The sequence below is a fragment of the Semicossyphus pulcher genome, unplaced genomic scaffold, assembly GCF_022749685.1.
Source record: "Semicossyphus pulcher isolate SPU_LCO1_2020_fin unplaced genomic scaffold, fSemPul1.0.p SCAF_5, whole genome shotgun sequence".
Classification (NCBI taxonomy): Eukaryota; Metazoa; Chordata; class Actinopteri; order Labriformes; family Labridae; genus Semicossyphus; species Semicossyphus pulcher.
The window spans coordinates 3,618,287-3,635,848 of NW_027211726.1; the positions used below are offsets into that span (position 1 = coordinate 3,618,287).

A 17,562-nucleotide genomic window follows, 5' to 3' on the forward strand; every position below is an offset into this window, starting at 1 on the left:
TATTGTCTGCAATACCTTGCACCAATACTTTGATTGTTTTTGTTTTTAATGTATTTGCTGTTGTTGCTTCTGTTCTTTCTTTCATGTAAAGTGCCTTTGAGTACCTTTTAAAGCGCTATATAAATAAAATACATTATTATTATTGTTGAGTTGAGTTGAGTTTATTTATCTCGAACAATCAACCACATGAAATTACATAATAAAAAGAAAACACAAACATAAACTGTCAAATCTTACAGTCAATATAAACAAAAGAAAACACAACAAAAGGGTTCGAGAAGGAGCAGAAAGAAGCAGATGCTTATTTAATCCTGCCCCTTCCTTACAATATCATTCATAAAAAAACTTTTATCAATCTAGAATAACATGAAAAAGAAATATATATATATTTATATACATACTAATACACATATACATACATATATACATACATATATATACACATACATACATATATCCATATATATACAAACACAATAGTAATAATAAAGTAAAATCACAAAAAAATAAAAATAAACTATGCTTAACAATAAAATCAATTCATTATCTAATTATAATTATAATTATAGAGCTCCTTCATTTTGTACTCTTTAATGAGTTTTTCTTTATATCTCTTCTTGAACTGTACAATGGTCTTACTTCTTTTGATTTCTTCCTCCAAACTATTCCACAGGGTTACCCCATAAACTGAAACACAGAAGCTTTTAAGAGTAGTGCGTACATAAGGCTGCTTTAAATTAAGTATTCCTCTTAAGTTATATCCTCCCTCTCTCTCCATAAACATTTTTTGAATGTTACCTGGTAGTACTTTGTGACTTGCTTTATACATAAGCTGTGCTGTTCTAAATTTGACTAAATCCATAAATTTCAAGGTTTGTGACAATAAAAATAGTTGATTCGTGTGCTCACGATACCCAGCATGATTAACTGTCCTTATTGCTCTTTTTGCAGTATACATATCTTTTGTAGGGTGGTCTTGTAAGTATTACCCCATACTTCCACACAATAGAGAAGATATGGTAATATAAGTGTGCAATACAGTGTGTGAAGTATTACCTGATTCAAAATGTGTTTTGCTTTACCCAAGATTCCAATGCTTCTTGAAATCTTGGTACACAGACATTTTATATGAGGCTTCCAGCAGAGCTTGTGGTCTATTATAACCCCTAAAAACTTGTTTTCATACACTCTTTCTATTACCGCATTCTCAATTTTCACTTCGATATTTGCATTTATTTTACCATTTCCAAATACCATAAATTTGGTTTTACTCAAGTTTAAAGATAATTTATTTATACCGAACCAACATTTCAGTTTGCTCATTTCTTTCTCAACCACCTCCAAGAGCTGCTGCAAGTCCTGCCCAGAACAACAAACATTTGTGTCGTCTGCAAAAACAACAAATTTCAATACATTTGATACTTTACAAATATCATTGATGTACTTTATCAATAATTTAGGGCCCAGGACTGACCCCTGTGGGACACCACATGTAATGTTTAAGCACTTTGACATGTGATGACCCATCTGTACAAATTGCCTCCTATTTTCTAAATAACTTTTCAGCCAATCTAAAGCCACTCCTCTCACACCATACCTAGCCATCTTTTTAAGCAATATCTCGTGGTCGATTGTATCGAATGCTTTTTTTAAATCTATGAATATTCCGACGGCATACTTTTTATTTTCTATACATCCTGTTAATTCCTCCACTAATTCCATTAAAGCCATAGAAGTCGATCTGTCTGCTCTAAAACCATACTGACTGTCCATTATCAAGTTATTCTTTTCAATAAAACTGTCCAGTCTTGACGCAAAGAGCTTTTCTAGTAATTTTGAGAACTGAGGAAGTAAGGAAACCGGTCTATAGTTGGTGTAAAGATGTTTGTCATCAGCTTTATATAATGGGATGACTTTGGCAACTTTCATTTTATCTGGGAATATAAATGTTTTAAACGATTAATTACATATATGTGTTAGTGGATCAACAATTCCATCTATCAATTTCTTTACCAGAGTCATATCAATATCATTCCCATCTGTGGACGTTTTATTCTTACACTTATTTACAATATCAATCATTTCCTTTTTTTCTACAGTTCCCAAAATAATTGAATATGGGTTTCTCTCTTCGCAGTCCTCATCAGCAGATCTCTTTCCCGTATAATTTATTTCCTTTGCTAGTTTTGGTCCCACATTTACAAAGAAATTGTTGAATCCGTCAACCATGTCATTCATATCTTTAATTGTCATGTTGTTATCAAAAAAATATTCTGGATAAGTTGGCTTGGTTTGCCTTTTACTGATAATACTTTTTAATATATTCCAAATTCCTTTTGAATTATTTTTATTATTTTCTAGTAATTTGGAATAATAATCCTTCTTACATGTCCTTATAATATTAATCAACTTATTTTTATATTTCTTGTATTTTTGCTCTGCCCCTAATGTTCTGTATTTCATAAATTGCCTATATAGACTTTTTTTTTTTTCTACATGCATTTTGCAGTCCCTTTGATATCCACGGCTTGTCTGAGTACTTCTTCTTCTTAAACTGCAGTAATGGACAATTTTTGTCGTATAAAGATGTAAATATATGTAAAAATAACTCACAAGCTTTGTTAACATCAGCTTCTTTGCATACTCCATTCCAGTTATAGTTCATTGTTGTTATTATTATTATCTTCATCATGGAGAAATATGATTAAAAAATCACAACTTCATTTACATGTCTGCCGCCCGTGCATTAACAATAACAAATGGCTGGTGAATTGGAAAATAAACACTGCCATGTATCATCATTTTATATCCTCTGAGAATATAATTTCTCATCCCCATCATTTTCAAACACACTGGAAAGATGTGTTCGACACTCCTCTTCCCTGGTTGAAGACATTTTGTCTGTCAATCATCGTGTTCTACCTATTTATGGGCTTTTCAGTTACAATTATTTTACTAAATATTGCCAACAAGAAAAATGTTAAAAATATGGAACATAGCTGATGATAATAGTTGTAGATTTTGTCATGATGAAGAAGAGGATATTATCATGTATTTTGGTATTGTCCTGTTGTTGCATCTTTCTGGCAGCAGGTGGCAGACTGGCTGGCTGAGCAGGCAATCCTTCTACCTTTATCCCCATTTCATGTTATTTGGGGCTTTCAACATAATCAAAACATGTTTTTGAATATCTTTGTAGTGCTTGGCAAAGTTTAGATAATGAAGTCAGTCCAAAAGTTGTCTTGAACAAATAATAGGGCTTGCTCTGCGATTTCTTTGTCCTAACAGAAAGTCTAAGCCTAAGAATTCTAAGAAATTGCTGTGATTTTATTGACTCCTCACTCGGTGGAGTTCAGCTTCCTCTTCAAATTGTCACTGTTCTCCTGTCGAGACAAACAGTGAATAAATCTTACTAATATTGGTGTCCGCATGACGCAGAACATTAAAGCTTTATGGTGAACTGGATATTACTTACTGTTAGCCGGCTGGAACCCTGAAATACAAATGAAAAATACCACCACATGTTACATTTGATCAACATTCAGAATCTATGAAACAACAAAAATGGAAAATCTGTTCAGTGGGCTTCACAATCACTTATCCAGTTAATTGACTACTTAACAGAAATACAATGCAAAATATGCAAGACAAGACTATCACAGGTATTTATTCTAAATTCATCAGGAGATATAAAAAATGTGTTCCTCACCATTATTGTTTCTTCTCCAGATGAAGAGTCCAACAATGCAGACAGGCAGAAGGAGCAGCAGTCCAACGATGACTCCAGGAACAAGACCAGCGGGAAACCCTGAGGGAGAGCCTGCAATCAAAACAAACCATTAGAGTTCATTCACAGTGTTTCAACCTAACAAGCCATGCTGTGTGATTCTGAAAGGGTTTCCATCGTGTAAGTCCTGGAACTTATTCTTTTAATTTCCTTTGATTAGGGCCCGAGCACCAACGGGTGCGAGGACCCTATTGTGTTTGTTAGGGTTGTTATTATTCTTCACAATCCACTTAAATCACATTTTGGAGGGGGTTACCATGCTCAAAAACTCATGAAACTGTGCAGGCACATCAGAAGTGGCGATAAATGGGATATTTTATGGGTCTCAAACACGGGCGCGGCAAAGTGGCTCAATAGTGCCACCTGGAAATTTCAATAAGGGGTCCCCATTGAGGTTACTTTCACCTTCATGTGCGAAATTTGGTATGAAGATTTAGCATGTCAAGACCTACAAAAAAACCTCTTGCACCCAAACCTAAAACCAAACAGGAAGTCCACAATTTTCCAATGAATGTGAAAAAATGGTGAATTTTTGCCATTTTCAGGGGTCAAACTTGGATTAACTCCTCCTACACCGTTCAACCAGTCCATCTCACATTTGTTGTACAGGTAGAGGAGACCTGGTTTCACTTATTATAAAATTCAGGCAGGTTAAGAAGTGCTGCCAATCATAATGGAAAAAATCTGTGTCCTAAAAACATTGTAATGTAGAAGGTAAAGGTGATGATGGTGATCCTGTTAGGTTATAATGCCTGGATTCAGGTTTCATGTGATACTGCTGTAACTGCTGTACATCATTTTATATAAGATAAAGTGAGGTCATGTATTTAATGTGAGACAAATTTCCCCTTGAGGACGTTGAAGTCTACATGGTAGCAGAGTACATCTGGATTTCTAATGAGGTCTTGCAGGGAAGAATGATTTTAGATTTCCTGCTCGGTAACAAACAAATAAACATCAGAGACCATAAACATACTCTGTCCAGAGTTTAAAGTGCATGTCATAAACGGGGTCACATGCCAGACACCTACTTGTCACAGTCTGCTCCACTCTGCCAGTCTGCCACACCTCCTCATCAGACCAACTCCCTACACCTGTCTCTGCTCCACTCTACCTGTCAGCCACGCCTCCTCATCAGGCCAACTCTCCACACCTGTGAGAGCCCTGGCTGCATTTAAGCCTGCTCCTGTCTCTGCTTCAGTGCCAGATTGTTCTTGTATTATGCCTGACTTTCCAGCGTTTTTCCCCGGACTGATCACCTGTTGCCGACCTCGTCTGTCCCCGACCTGCCTGCCTCGTCTCTGCCCTGGATATTACCTCAGCCTTCTGTCTTCGACCACGAGTTTCGCCTATTCCCTCCTGGTTACACACCTACTCGGCTCTGTGGCTACACAGCTCACCACTGGACCTGTCTGCCAGCTAGGTAATCCACCTGTTGTTGGCTTTGCCTTCAGTCAGCGACACCAGGCTCACTCCTTCTCAGATCTTGCAGAAGATCACTGTGAGCCAAGACTTTTCACCCTGCCATTGTATAAACTGTTAAAGACTGCAGTGAATAATAAAGGTCATTACCGACTGATATCCCGTCTGCCTGTGCTGCTTTTGGGTCCTCACCATACCCGTTACAGTACAATCTGGCCAGACATGGACCCAGCACACACGGCGATGGATCGCCTGGAGAAGGTAGAGGCGATGCTCCAGCACCACGAGGCGCTGCTACTTTCTAACTCTGCAGATGTTCGACTGGCGGTGGCTAAGCAGGAGCAGGCGTTTACCTCGCTAGCCTCGCAGGTCCAACAGCTCGCCGCAGCTTTTGCCCAAGCTGTCCCTCTGCCCCCGGAACCCGTCCAGCCTCCACCAGCCCCGGCTGCCTCCGCCTCTACCTCTGCCTTCGCTTCGGAGCCTCGTGTGGGGGTTCCTGAACGCTACGTCGGGGACGCGGAGGGTTGCCGCCCGTTCCTCACGAAATGTTCGATCCTGTTCGCTCTCCAGCCCCATACCTTCGCTTCGGAGGACGCCAGGGTGGCGTTCACTGTGAATCATCTGACGGGGCGCGCTCGGCTGTGGGGAACAGCCGAGTGGGAGCGTCGCACTCCAGCCTGCTCCTCTTTTCAAGCCTTCGCTGCTGAGCTTCGTAAAGTGTTTGGAGAAGCTTCCCGAGGGCCGGACGCATCTGGAGGGCTTCTGGGTCTGAACCAAGGGTCGCATTCAGTGGCCGATTACTCCATCAACTTCCGCACCCAGGCTAGCTCCAGTGAGTGGAACCAGGCTGCCCAGTGCGACGCATTCCTGATGGGGCTCGCTGAATACATCAAGGACGAACTAATATCGTATGATCTTCCCACCACTCTCGACGGCATCATCGAGCTGGCTTCCCGCATCGATCGTCGCATTCAAGCGAGACGGCGGGAGAAACATCAGGGGCTAGCGGGACGACGCCAGCCCGCCCCGCCACCAGCGGCTTCCGGGGTATCGATGCTTTCTGGCAGCCGGTCTTCAGGGGAGCCTGAACCCATGCAGGTTGGCCGGGCCAGTTTAACTCCTGAAGAGAGGAAAAGACGCCGCGAGGGGAACCTCTGCCTGTATTGTGGCCAAGCGGGACACTTTATTTCTGGGTGTCCGCTAAAAGGACGGACTCACCAGGAAGGAAGGAGTTCCTGGTGAGTCATACGTCTAGCTCCTCCTCCAGCACACGATCCCTGTGCCAGGTCCGCCTGCTGCTGCCTGAGGGATCCCAGACCCTCGCCACCCTCATTGACTCTGGCTCTGATGCCAACATTATGGATTTTAATCTAGCTCAGCAGCTGGGTGTCGGTCAGATTCCCCTGCCAGCTCCAGTCTCCACCAACGCTCTGGATGGTCGACTTCTGGGAACTGTGACCCACCTGACAGCACCCATACGGATGTTAATTTCCGGGAACCACCATGAAACACTCCAGTTTCACATCCTGCACTCTCCTCGTCATCCTCTCCTCCTGGGGTTCCCATGGCTCCGACGTCACAATCCGCACCTGGATTGGACCACAGGGGCGATCCTGGGGTGGAGTTCATCTTGTCACCAGGTCTGCCTCAAGCAAGCCGCCGCACCACAACCTTCTGCCGGGACCAGTTCTTCGACCGATGTGCTGGGGGTCCCAGCTGAGTATCTGGACTTCAGGGAGGTCTTCAGTAAGGCCAAGGCAACCTCCCTTCCCCCACATCGGCCCTACGACTGCGCCATCAACCTCCAGCCCGGTGCCACGCCGCCCAGAGGACGCCTGTATTCCCTGTCCGTTCCTGAGAGGGGGGCGATGGAGACATATATCAGTGACGGTCTAGCGGCGGGCATCATCCGCCCCTCCTCGTCTCCGGCTGGAGCCGGTTTCTTTTTCGTGGAGAAAAAAGACAAAACACTCCGCCCCTGCATTGACTATCGTGGATTAAATGACATTACCATCAAGAACCGGTACCCCCTGCCCCTCATCTCCTCGGCTTTCGAGCTCCTGGAGGGCGCCACCATCTTCACCAAGCTTGACCTGCGCAATGCCTATCACCTGGTCCGGATCCGTGAGGGGGACGAGTGGAAGACGGCGTTCAATACCCCCACCGGTCACTACGAGTACCTGGTGATGCCCTTCGGCCTCACCAACGCTCCTGCTGTCTTCCAGGCCCTGGTTAATGACGTGCTCAGGGACATGCTCAACAGGTTCGTCTTCGTTTACCTCGATGATATCCTGATCTTCTCCCGCTCCAGAGAGGAACATGTTCATCACGTCCAGAAAGTCCTCCAACGCCTCCTGGAAAACTCCCTTTTCGTCAAGGCCGAAAAGTGTGAGTTTCACGCCTCGTCTGTCTCCTTCCTGGGGTACATCGTAGGGAGAGGGACCGTGGAGATGGACTCAGCCAAGGTTTCTGCCGTCACCACTTGGCCCGCCCCTGATTCCCGCAAGCAGCTTCAACGTTTCCTGGGCTTCACCAACTTCTACCGGAGGTTCATCAGGGGCTACAGTTCGGTGGCGGCCCCCCTCACAGCTCTCACATCCTCCAAGGTGCCCTTTCTCTGGTCCAGGGCCGCTAATGACTCTTTTCAGGCCCTGAAGACACGATTCACCTCGGCCCCCATCCTCCAAATGCCGGACCCTGAACGGCAATTCGTGGTCGAGGTGGACGCCTCCGACTTAGGAGTGGGGGCCGTCTTGTCCCAGAGAGCGGCCGCCGACCAGAAGTTGCACCCCTGCGCCTTCTATTCCCGACGTTTGACCCCGGCAGAGAGGAATTATGACATTGGGAACCGAGAGCTCCTCGCCGTCAAGTTGACATTAGAAGAGTGGCGACACTGGCTCGAGGGGACTAAACTGCCGTTTCTGGTATGGACGGACCATAAAAACCTTGAGTACCTCCAGTCCGCTAAGAGACTGAACTCCCGCCAGGCCCGATGGGCACTCTTCCTGACCCGGTTCAACTTTTCCCTCTCCTATCGACCGGGGTCCCGCAACGTCAAGCCCGACGCCCTGTCCCTTCAGTTCTTGGAAAGGGAGGGGGACAGGGCCGACCCGGACACTATCCTGCCTTCTTCCCGTCTGGTCGCTACACTCACCTGGGAGATCGAGGAGAAAGTCAGGGCCGCCGCCCAAGACCAGCCCTGACCCAGCGCTTGCCCCCCCAACCGCCTGTTCGTTCCGCCTGATCTCCGGTCCGAGGTTCTACTATGGGCCCACAGCACTCAACTTACCTGTCACCCAGGGATTCAACGGACCAAGGACGTTGTGCAGCGCCGGTTCTGGTGGACATCACTGGATGAGGACATTCGGGGGTTCGTCAATGCCTGTCCCACCTGCAACCAGCACAAGCCGACTCACCATGCCCCCGCCGGTCTTCTGCATCCTCTGCCTGTGCCTCATCGTCCCTGGTCGCACATTTCCTTGGACTTCGTCACCGGTCTACCACCATCCAGCGGCAACTCTACTATCCTGACGGTGGTAGACCGGTTCAGTAAGATGGCCCATTTTGTGCCCCTGCCCAAACTTCCATCTGCCAAAGAGACGGCCAAGCTACTCCTCCTCCACGTCGTCCGTCTCCACGGCATCCCAGTAGACGTGGTCTCTGATCGGGGCCCCCAGTTCGCCTCAGTATTCTGGAGGGAGTTCTGCTCGCTTCTGGGAGCCACCATCAGCCTGTCCTCGGGGTACCACCCCCAGTCCAACGGCCAGACCGAACGCAAAAATCAGGAGATGGAAACGGCACTACGCTGTATGACGTCTCAACACCCTACTTCCTGGTCCGAACAACTTCTTTGGGTAGAATATGCCCACAACACCTTGACCAGCTCCGCCACAGGTCTCTCCCCCTTTGAGTGTACCTATGGGTTCCAGCCTCCGCTCTTTCCAGCACTCGAAAGAGAAGCATCCTGCCCCTCTGTCCAGTACTTCATCCGCCGTTGTCACAGGACGTGGACCCGAGCCAGGGCGGCTCTGCTCCGGGCCGCTGGCCGCTACACTGCGGCCTCCAATCGCCACCGCTCCAAGGCCCCGGACTACCAACCGGGTCAGAAGGTTTGGCTCTCCACCCGTGATCTCCCCCTCCGAGTGGAATCCAAGAAACTGGCTCCTCGGTTCATCGGCCCGTTCGAGATCCAGGAGATCATCAACCCGGTGGCGGTGAGACTCAAGCTCCCCAGATCCATGCGGGTTCATCCCACATTTCATGTCTCCAAGGTTAAACCGGTCCGAGAGAGCGCTCTGGTCCCTGCCGCGCCACCTCCACCGCCTCCTCGCCTCATCGATGGAGGTCCCTCCTACACTGTCCGTCGCCTCCTGCAGTCTCGCCGGCGTGGGAGGGGATTCCAGTACCTGGTGGACTGGGAGGGTTACGGCCCTGAAGAGAGGTCCTGGGTCCCTGGGAGGGACATTCTGGACCACACCCTCATCAGGGACTTCCATCGGCGCAACCTCAACCAGACGTCCAGAACCAGGCCACCTCCCAGACCACATCCTCCGTCGGAGTCCCCGAACGACAGCGACGACGCCGAGGACAGAGAGGGTTTCCCCTACTCTGAGGAGGACGACACTCTCCCCGGGACCATGGAAGTGGAGATGGACGCCGGACTCTCGTACGAGTATTAGCCCTCCTCCAGGCCCCCCGCCTCCCACCCGGCTTGGTCCATTCTTCTTGGGACGTCAAGAGCCGTCCCTTGAGGGGGGGGTTCTGTCACAGTCTGCTCCACTCTGCCAGTCTGCCACACCTCCTCATCAGACCAACTCCCTACACCTGTCTCTGCTCCACTCTACCTGTCAGCCACGCCTCCTCATCAGGCCAACTCTCCACACCTGTGAGAGCCCTGGCTGCATTTAAGCCTGCTCCTGTCTCTGCTTCAGTGCCAGATTGTTCTTGTATTATGCCTGACTTTCCAGCGTTTTTCCCCGGACTGATCACCTGTTGCCGACCTCGTCTGTCCCCGACCTGCCTGCCTCGTCTCTGCCCTGGATATTACCTCAGCCTTCTGTCTTCGACCACGAGTTTCGCCTATTCCCTCCTGGTTACACCTACTCGGCTCTGTGGCTACACAGCTCACCACTGGACCTGTCTGCCAGCTAGGTAATCCACCTGTTGTTGGCTTTGCCTTCAGTCAGCGACACCAGGCTCACTCCTTCTCAGATCTTGCAGAAGATCACTGTGAGCCAAGACTTTTCACCCTGCCATTGTATAAACTGTTAAAGACTGCAGTGAATAATAAAGGTCATTACCGACTGATATCCCGTCTGCCTGTGCTGCTTTTGGGTCCTCACCATACCCGTTACACTACTATATTTGCTTTGGACTTTGTTAAGCAATAAGAGAAAGTTAAAGGACAGGCTAAAAAACACCCATCAATCAGAGGATACTACACTACATATAAAGCAATTAAATAACAGTGTTGTGATCAAGTCATCTTTGCTCAAGTCTCAAGCAAGTCTCAAGTCATTTTTTCTTGGGCAAGTCAAGTCAAGTCAAGTCGAGTCCTTAGTTAAGGCAAGTTAAGTCACTTTTTTTCCGCCCAAGATCCAGCACTCTGTAGTATCCGGTCTTTATAAAGAGAAAAGACAAGGTGTTAGCAGGCCGTCTAATAATGATATTATTGGCCAATTTATATAACCTGTTCACAAAGTATGACAATCAATTGTATCTGTGTTATCTTGGCACAGACGCAGCCATGATGATGGTCTGCTCTGAGGCCGTATTGAGTAGTAACGAGTAGGACTGATGAGGATTCTCTTTGGGGGCCTTGATGTTGCGTGTTGCCATAGCGAGGAGTTTGACTGACAGCCAGTCCTCCAATCATGACAATCACATACCAGGGAGCTTTTTGAGTCGTCCAATCATGATTCCCAGTTTGCTCTGCGTACATACTTGATAGTGAGACAGAAACTTGACAACATTGAATTTGATCATTTTATATTTAACAGCTAACATTCAAACTTATGAACACACGCAAGTCATCCAAGTCATCAGGCCTCAAGTCAAGTCTCAAGTCATTTGTTTTTTGTCAAGGCAAGTCACAGGTCATCAAGACAGTGACTCGAGTCGACTTGAGTCCCAACCGAAGTCACCAAGTCTCAACTCCACATCTCTGTTAAATAATACAATGAACGTGGATGCTATACCCTACAGTGTCGTGAATTTTTGCCATTTTCAGGGGTCAAACTTGGATTAACTCCTCCTACACCGTTCAACCAGTCCGTCTCACATTTGTTGTACAGGTAGAGGAGACCTGGTTTCATTATTATAAAATTCAGGCAGGTTAAGAAGTGCTGTCAATCATAATGGAAAAAAACTGTGTCCTAAAAACATTGTAATGTAGAAGGTAAAGGTGATGATGGTGATCCTGTTAGGTTATAATGCCTGGATCAGGTTTCATGTGATACTGCTGTAACTGCTGTACATCATTTTATATAAGATAAAGTGTGGTCATGTATTTAATGTGAGACAAATTTCCCCTTGAGGACGTTGAAGTCTACATGGTAGCAGAGTACATCTGGATTTCTAATGAGGTCTCGCAGGGAAGAATGATTTTAGATTTCCTGCTCGGTAACGAACAAATAAACATCAGAGACCATAAACATACTCTGTCCAGAGTTTAAAGTGCATGTCATAAACGGGGTCACATGCCAGACACCTACTGTATTTGCTTTGGACTTTGTTAAGCAATAAGAGGAAGTTAAAGGACAGCCTAAAAAACACCCATCAATCAGAGGATACTACACTACATATAAAGCAATTAAATAACACAGTGAAAGTGGATGCTATACCCTACAGTGTGGTTGGGTTTAAATGCACACTTTTTAGTCATTGTGATTGAAATCATTCTGATTGGAGATTACAGGTCAACTGTTTACATGGGGTGTGATCCATTACGATCTGGTGTTCACATGCGCCACACTGGAAAATGGTCCTCCTTCTCTCTTGATTTATTCCCTCAGTAAACATTTTCCTAATGAGTTTATGGTCTCAATCTCTGGTTTCAAGTCTTCTTCAACACAGCATGATGTTCATTTAGCAAATTATGGTCTCATTTACAGTCAAATACACCCTGAAGCAGGACATTTATTTGGGCTTTGCAACCTGTAGTTGACAAGTTAGATGCCTATCATCCAGGATAGAGAGGTAGGAATCCTGTATCCACCTGGTTCTCAAAATATGGTCCCTTTTGGCTAAAAAACCCCAAAACAAAATGGCTACGGCCAAAATGCCAAACTTAAGGCTTCTACAGAAGCTAAAGAAGGGTTTAAAAACTAATCAGTGATGTCCCAGAGGCTTTGTCCACCTCTTTCATACAGTCAATGGTTACACTGAGACCAGCCTTACCTTCATTGCTTCTGATCGCTGCTTTGTCCAGTTTGGTGACATTGTCCTCCTTCACACCAGAGAGCTGAAACACACATTCGTACCTCCCCCAGTCTTCAGTTTTCACTGATGAAATGTCAAGTTCAACACTAGTCTGGAAGGATCCGTCGTGGTTGGGGAGAATCTCTCCGTATTCAACATTTTCATAAAGCTCCTCTCCATCTTTCCTCCAGAACAGCACGGCTCTGTCAGGGTAGAAACCTGTAGCGTGGCAGCTGACTGGAGAAGAGGCAGTCTTCTGGAGGAGAGACACTGAAGGAAGCTCTGTAGGGAGGCAGAGGGAAACAGAAGAGTCTATACTGAGACTCAAGGATGGAGAATTTGTATATCCTACACTTTCATTTTCATTGGCATGCTGCATTACAAACAGAAAATGCAACAGTACATTGGGTCCTTAATTCTACCTGTTCTCTGCAGAAACGTCCTCCCATAGTGCACGTACATCTTCAGCATGCTGGGCAACTGGGAGGTGTAGTAGTATTTATGAGATTCTAATTTATCTTTGTCAGCATCCCATCTGAGTTTGGTGATGAAGGCCTGTGGTTTTGGAGCAGTCCATGTCAGTGTCTGCAGGTCCAATGCGATGAAGTCCTCTCCATCATAACCATACTGGTCATAACCAACAATCTCTCCAGTCTCGTCATCCCACTCACAGCCATTCACCCTTTGCAAAACGTGGGCACCTGACAGAGTGACAGAGACAACAGGAAAAGTGACACTCCAGCAAAGTTGGCTATTAACAGATGATATCACATCTTAACTACAGAGACAGACTGACCCACAGAACGCAGTTATTGGATGATGCAGCTAATTATCATGTGGTCGGTGCGGACGGCTAAACAACAGAGAGACTGCTGAGATCCTGACACAGCCCATATCCTCTAAACCTCAGAGCCAATGCAGAAAGGAAATCCAGAAGGGAACCAGAGCTGTCTTGATGATGAGCATTACAAGACTGACACTGAACGTGTCATGGATGCACATGGATATGGACAGGCCACAGCTGTGGGGGTTGGTAGTCACACTCTCTGCCCTTGGTATTAGCACGGTACTGGGTTGCAATGCTAGCATACTTCAGGTAGTGAGCTGATGTGCAGAGCAGACTGTAAAAGAATCAGATTCAATTCCTGTCTTCAAACTAATCTACAACCTGCATGACCAGATCTCCAGCTCATCAGAAAGGTGAATAACAGGTATGATGGCTGACCTCTAACAAAGTCCACCCTGATGTGGGCATTGCTGTGAAACTGAACAACAAACAAGGATAGAAAAAGACCACTTCTGCCCTCATACAGTGTGACTTACCAAGGACTTAGACAGACTGACAGAGTATTACTCAGGAGCTGCTGTCTAACCACTAAGGTTTTAGAACCATTATATTTTATGGTCAAGACTACTAATGCTTTAAAATGAGAGTACTGTAAATAATACCGTCTTTAAATAGAATGAATAAAAGCTGATGCATTGTACTGATACTATTTTATACAGATCAAGTGGTAAAAACTAAATGACCAACACAGTAAGTCATCTGATTCAGGTCCAGAGCCTTTGCACCTACTGTGGTCATTTATCATCCATGTAAAGTGCAGTCCAGTCAGTCTCCTGTGTTGTTTTTACAGACAGATTATAAAGTTGAGTTTTATAAAGAAAATTGCACATTAAAACCAAAAGTTCAGTGTGAAGTTAAACGTACTGTACCTGCACTTTGATTGAAGCGTTGCATTAAGTCCTCAATGTTGCCTCTCAAGATGTGCTCGATCCACAAACACTTCTGAGAACACCACTCCAGATGTGTTGGATCATGCTTTAATAATTCTTTCATCCAGTCCCGTTTTGGGTCTATTGTCTTGATGTTCATGTCACAGGATCCTAACTGCACTTCATTAACCATCGCGATACCCACAAACTCGGGAAAGTTTGGGACTCCAGAAGATGCAGTGAGGAAATATTTCAGGGAGTGTTTGACTGTTAGACAGAGAAAGAGTTTTCAGCCTTTGGGTTGTCAAACTAAGGTGAAAAATAATAGAGCAGAGATTTGCTCTTAAAGATTATTTTGTCATCTGCAGGTGTCTGACTGATGATAATTGTATACAAAAAACCACAGCAGACATTCATCACACTTTCCTTTGACCTGCTGTGGCCAAGCGGGCACTTTAAAGGCCCTGGAAACTCGGCTTCAGACAGCAAAAATGCAAATATGATATCAGAGTTGAGTGAGTCATAAAGTATCCACAAAAATCTGAGTGAAAATAAATCACTAGAAAATCGTGTTGAAAATCGGCTCATTTGGCTGTTCAGAACATTTCTCAGGACTGTGTAGGCGTGGCAGATCCTGTGCTGATTGACACCTGCCGACATCCGCCTGACCGCGTTCTCATGGCAACTGTCAACACAACAATGGCGCATGGGAAAGGAAATTGTTTTCAGCAGCATGGTAGAGGGTTTGTTGTACCACCCAGGTATGTGTGCATGTGCACATCATATCAAAACTATTGCTGTCAGGTGATTAAAATAATGAATCTAATTAATAACAGGCTTTGTGAGAAGCACATCACATGTAGACTTAGCCTCTTTCTACATGGTTATTTCTTACTTCCACACTTTCATTGTTCTCTCTTCTTCACCTCATTAAGTTTTAACTCACAAATGACTTTAATCTGATCACTTTGCTTCAGTCACCCCAACACACCTGCACCTGTGCTCTCTGCACCGCTACTGGCCCCGCTCAGCGGAGTTTGATAGACTTTTATCTCCTCATTTCAGTATAATATTGTGCAGCTTGCTGGAGGGAGATCGCCAGGGAGCTGAAAGTTTGATACTGAGCGCACAGCTGATATGGGCACAAAGATTGTTTACATTGCATATTAGAAGTGCATATGTATGCCGATGTCAGCGACGCCGAGCGGACCCTCTTTTGCCGTTAGAAGTAAACTGGTCCCGCTGTTGTTTATTTGGTTGCCAAGACTTCGCGAGTGATTGATGTCCTGTGACTCCTGGCACACACAGGCATGATGGGGAAGAAGGCGATCGTTAGGAAGCTAGTTGCAACAGGTATGTGCAGAGACGTTCAGGGTATGTGGACACGAGTTAGCTCAGACTCAGAGAGGAAGATTGATCACGAGCTGAGAAGTGTTATTGCACCTGTGAGGGCGGGACAACTGCGGTTGATTGGTTCAAGGAAATGTATGACATAATAAGTATCCTAACATAACCACGCCCAATTCAACCCCAATGTCAAGGAAGTTAACAAAGAAAGAATGGCAATAACTCGAGTTTGGATTTAAACTCATTTCTAAAACTTTTTAGATATTTACTAGTATGTACATAAGACCCTAAATTACACAGTTAGAAGGCTTTTTTGGATTTGGGTTTACAGGGGCTTTAAGCAACAAACTCAATTAACTACCTTTCTTTGCTCCATGTCAATTTTGAATTATATTTCATTATAATTTAATATGACGTTTACATTTTCAATGTAATCATTTTTTCGAAGTGGTTTCAACTATTTCCTCCGAGTAGTTTCTGATCAAACTCGATCTCTCCGCCCAGAGGAGCTTCTGCTAGAGTTCAACTTTTCCAAGAGTGAAACAATTTGTAGCTTAAAAGTCTATTCTTTGAGTTATTCTTTCCAACACCGAAATTCACAGTGCTCCGCGCTCCACAGCAAGAAATAATAAACATTGTCACAGAAACCAGATTAATGTTAATGTTCCTGAATGCGCACTGTCCCTGTTAGATAAATTAATAATCAGGGAGTGATCTTACCTGTCGATGCAACATCACAGAACAGGAGCAACACGAATACGATTTTCACAAACGTCATTTTACAATCAACAAGTAGCTAAGTTTGGATAAGTGAGAGACGGTCGACTGATTTCACGCTTTCTGTTGATACTGAGCAGCGTGCTGTGGGGCGTGTCTGTTCTTGACTGAGACAATTTTTTTTTCATTATGGTTTTTTTTAAATGACAATTCAAGGTTTTATCAAATACTGATTACAGACCCGAAATAAATGACAGATTTCTGTATAAAACTACCGAATAAATATATTTAAAAAAACTTTAGTGTAAAGCTACTGAAGTTGATAACCCATGTTCCCTTTTTTCTTTTCTTTTTTTTACCGTACTGACGGTGGCAGAAGGGCCCCAGAGAGTCTGTGTGAGCTGCCTTCGTGTTTAGAGTAGAGGTGCACCCGAAAACTGTTTAAAGTCTGTTTTGTGGAATTAAGGCCAATTTTAGCAATTTATTCCAACTTCATTTAGTATATTTTCCACTCATAGTATCATATGTAATTTGTACTGTGAATGTATTGATTAGATTGTTATTGAATCAACATGCATCAATAAGAAATGTCTGCTTTGCTCGATGTGTTCTGATTGATTAGAAGAGTAAAATCAACATATATGTGTACTGATGGATAAAGGATAGATGTTATGGTGAAGACAAAGAATTAAACTCTTTTAAAAGTTTGTTTTGATTAAAGGTAATGTTTGATCTCATTGTGACCTTTGAGTGTGTAAGATAAGTGCAGTGAAAGTGATAATGGAAAGTATTTAGAGTAATGATTACTGTCTGTCTGTCACTCTGTGTGTTGCTGCTGTCCAAGCAGGTCTCTCTTGAGAATGAGACCCCGTGTCTCAACGACATTACCTGTTTAAATAAAGGCTAAATAAAAAATAAATAAAAATAAAATGGAGGCGAAGGGACACAGACAACTGGTGAAACAGGGAAGTATATTTAATCAAAATATCAGGACGATTAAATGTTGGGAAAACATTCCTTTAAGCTTCCTGTCACATAACCGCTTTACGTGTCAAAGAACATGAAGTCAAGTTTCACCAAGGTCAATCAACAGTTACTTGATCTCAAACAAAAAGAGTTATCAACATAAAATCAAATGGAGAATACGTAGAACT

General features: G+C 44.7%; 1 protein-coding gene across 1 annotated transcript; it reads right to left on the reverse strand.

Annotated features, from left to right (window-relative positions):
• Positions 1-2,675: 2,675 nt before the first annotated feature.
• LOC138608802 (major histocompatibility complex class I-related gene protein-like) lies at positions 2,676-16,512 on the reverse strand. Its single transcript, XM_069681377.1, has 7 exons — positions 16,412-16,512; positions 14,345-14,611; positions 13,051-13,329; positions 12,608-12,910; positions 3,710-3,820; positions 3,476-3,493; positions 2,676-3,383 (listed from the first exon to the last, which is right to left on the reverse strand). Exons 1-7 carry the CDS (start codon positions 16,467-16,469, stop codon positions 3,373-3,375), a joined length of 1,047 nt encoding a protein of 348 aa, XP_069537478.1. The 5' UTR covers positions 16,470-16,512; the 3' UTR covers positions 2,676-3,372.
• Positions 16,513-17,562: the final 1,050 nt, after the last annotated feature.